Source organism: Cibotium barometz, chromosome 7, assembly GCF_041138505.1.
Source record: "Cibotium barometz isolate CiBa-2024 chromosome 7, ASM4113850v1, whole genome shotgun sequence".
In the NCBI taxonomy this organism is placed as follows: Eukaryota; Viridiplantae; Streptophyta; class Polypodiopsida; order Cyatheales; family Cibotiaceae; genus Cibotium; species Cibotium barometz.
In genome coordinates this window covers 49,348,620-49,351,100 of record NC_141052.1, presented here as the reverse complement: position 1 = coordinate 49,351,100, position 2,481 = coordinate 49,348,620, and the positions used below count along the sequence as shown (strand labels likewise).

Sequence of the window (2,481 nt, the reverse complement as noted above, 5' to 3'; positions counted from 1 at the left end):
AGAGTGGTGAGGAGCGGTGTTGATGGGTAGTGACTCGTGAGTGGTGCAAATCTAAAGAATATTGTGGAAAGGAGTTAAGGATGGATAAATTTATGAGGAAAATGGCAAGGAATGGTAAATGCATTTGTGTGAAAACGATAATTTTATGGGCAAAAGGAGGATATCTTGGGTAGAATGTATTGACTTGGGAAGAGATCACAAAAGGTGCACTAAAGGAGTGGTATAGAGAAAAGGCCTAAGGTGTATCTAGTGTAGGGAGGCTACAATAAAGGATGGGTATTTAGGCTAAGGAGGGTACATTACAAAAATTCATTGGCTTAGGATGGGGTTCTCAAGGTAAGGAGGGTACATGACATAAATTTGTTAGCTTAAGAGATGGGTCATAGTTACTTTTTAACGCGCGTGACGCCCGTTTTTGAGCATTTTGGCCGTAAAATACTTGCAAATTTTTAAAGTACCCATCAAAAATATCACACAAATACAAAAAAGAAACTATTTTTTAATATTTTGGCCGTAAAATACTTGCAAACTTTTAAAATACCCATCAAAAATTACACTAAAATACAAAAAAAAACCTTGCTATATGTCACGAAACCCACAAAAATCAAGCCTAGATGGGGTGCACATGACAGTGGCCTAAGATGGGTTCATAGGATAGGTTAGAAAAAGGTAGAAAGTATTGGGACTTGGGAAAGGGGGGGCCTACTTTGCCCATGACAAAGAAGCAGGCTTTTTTTCTTTTGTTGGGAAGCCAAGATTCTATATATACAGAAGGCATGTCATTGACGAGTTGAGAGGGCGACTTTGTTTAAGGGACATCCAGCCTGTTATTTCCAAAAAGGAAGAAAAGCCTGCTTGCTGGCACGAGAGAGAGAGCAGAGCAGAAGAAAACCCTGTGTGTGCTCTCTCTCTCTCTCTCTCCTCACTCTCCTCACTCTACGGCAGCAATGGGCGTCCCGGCACCTGCTCTCCTTATGATAATGCTCTCCACTCTGGCTCTTGTTTCTCTCTCTAGCAGTGGTGACGCTCTCTCTCACTGTCTCTCTCTCTCACACACACACACCCACAATTGTTTTCAATATCGTTCTCTTTCCAATTGCTGTGTGCTGATCATGCTTTCTCCTGATGATCAGAATGTGCAGCCAGCAAGCTTGGCCTCCTGCAAATCAGACAACCTTCCCTTCCTCTACACAACACCGGCCAACGTGGATCCCTTGCCGACGCCGCAGGTAAACCATCGATATGCAAATTACTTCAACGGATCATTAATCCGGTGCTTAAACCATTTGATTTCCATCTTAACGTTTAGCTGCCTTATTTAATCGGTCAGGCAGTCCTGGTTTTGGCAATTCAGGGTCCCTCTATTGGAAAGGATTGAGGAGAGTTCCACAAGCAGAGGACGGCGCAGAGCTGTTGGAGGCTCTTCATGATCTAGAGAGGGAGATTCGAGACAGCCCACAATTGGAAAGAGAATTTCTTGACAGCCCACAATTTGGGAAAAACGAGCTGGACAGAATTGAGGTAGAAGGGCGGCGGCAGGAGGAGGAGGAGGAGGAGGAGGAGGAGGAGGAGGAGGAAAGGCATCCTGCCGATGAGCTCCTACAAAGACACCAGGCGGATGCAACCATCTCTTACATCCTAGGGGGTTACTAATCAAGGTCTCTTTGTGTTGAAGCCTCCTTGCTTACTACTAGTAGAGAGTTTCTTCCTCTTCTTCCAATGGAGCTCTCTCTCTCTCTCTCTCTCTCTCTCTCTCTCTCTCTCTCTCTCTCTCTCTCATATGTGCTCACTCTTAGAGATTTTTCCTCTTCTTCCCAATGGAACTACATCCCTCTCTTATATGCTCTCCCTTTGAGCTTCTATTATTGCAATGCAATAATAGTAGTCACAGTGTGTTGAGCTCTTGCTCCCACATAATTATCTTCCATTGTTTGGTTTTTGATCTCACACTTGTATAGCATGTCATTCATACTTTTGTAGAGATGAAAAATTCAACACCCTTTACAACTTTATTGTGCTCCTTTCTCTCGAAAGAATGCCTGAAGAGGTACACTAGAGTTTGTATGAACCAACTTTTTATGTCATTGTAAGATCCTACCTTAAGTGGGTGAACTAGTATTTACCACTAGAGTTTGTATGAAGAAAAAATTTTATGTCATTGTAAGATCCTATCTTAAGTGGGAGAAACTAGTACTTATGTAGGATTGATTTAGCAAGAAAAATTTAGGTTATCCTCTCTATGTTCTACGTACATGTAGACACAATTCATCACAACATCACACTGAGACAAATCCTCCACTTAATAGTAGCGTATTCCTCTAGAGGAGAATATTCAATGTTAATGAAAAAGAGGTAAAGTGTTAACTAGAACCCATGTTAAGAATTAATTCATAAGATTATTTTGGCTAGTGAAGCAAAGTCCAATGACCTGAATATGGTGTGCTTTGATGAATGATACAAGTATATATGCTGGTGTTTATT

General features: G+C 41.7%; 1 protein-coding gene across 6 annotated transcripts; it reads left to right on the top strand.

Annotated features, from left to right (window-relative positions):
- Positions 1–805: 805 nt before the first annotated feature.
- LOC147637127 (uncharacterized) lies at positions 806–2,236 on the top strand. 6 transcript variants are annotated; one of them, XM_086800733.1, is made up of 3 exons: positions 806–1,017; positions 1,134–1,229; positions 1,355–2,236. In XM_086800733.1, the coding sequence occupies exons 1-3, from the start codon at positions 948–950 to the stop codon at positions 1,651–1,653; spliced, it is 465 nt and encodes a 154-aa protein (XP_086656859.1). In that variant the 5' UTR covers positions 806–947; the 3' UTR covers positions 1,654–2,236. The 6 variants fall into 6 exon arrangements, with proteins under 6 accessions (XP_086656859.1, XP_086656857.1, XP_086656858.1 ...); XM_086800731.1 differs by having other exon boundaries at positions 1,331–2,236; XM_086800732.1 differs by having other exon boundaries at positions 806–1,020.
- The last annotated feature ends 245 nt before the right edge of the window (positions 2,237–2,481 follow it).

Coding starts and splice junctions, on each gene's coding strand:
- LOC147637127 (XM_086800730.1), top strand. CDS start 948: ATGGGCGTCCCGGCACCTGCTCTCCTTATGATAATGCTCTCCACTCTG. Junction 1,021..1,133: donor TGTTTCTCTCTCTAGCAGTG/GTGACGCTCTCT, acceptor CCTGATGATCAG/AATGTGCAGCCAGCAAGCTT. Junction 1,230..1,330: donor ATCCCTTGCCGACGCCGCAG/GTAAACCATCGA, acceptor TTAATCGGTCAG/GCAGTCCTGGTTTTGGCAAT.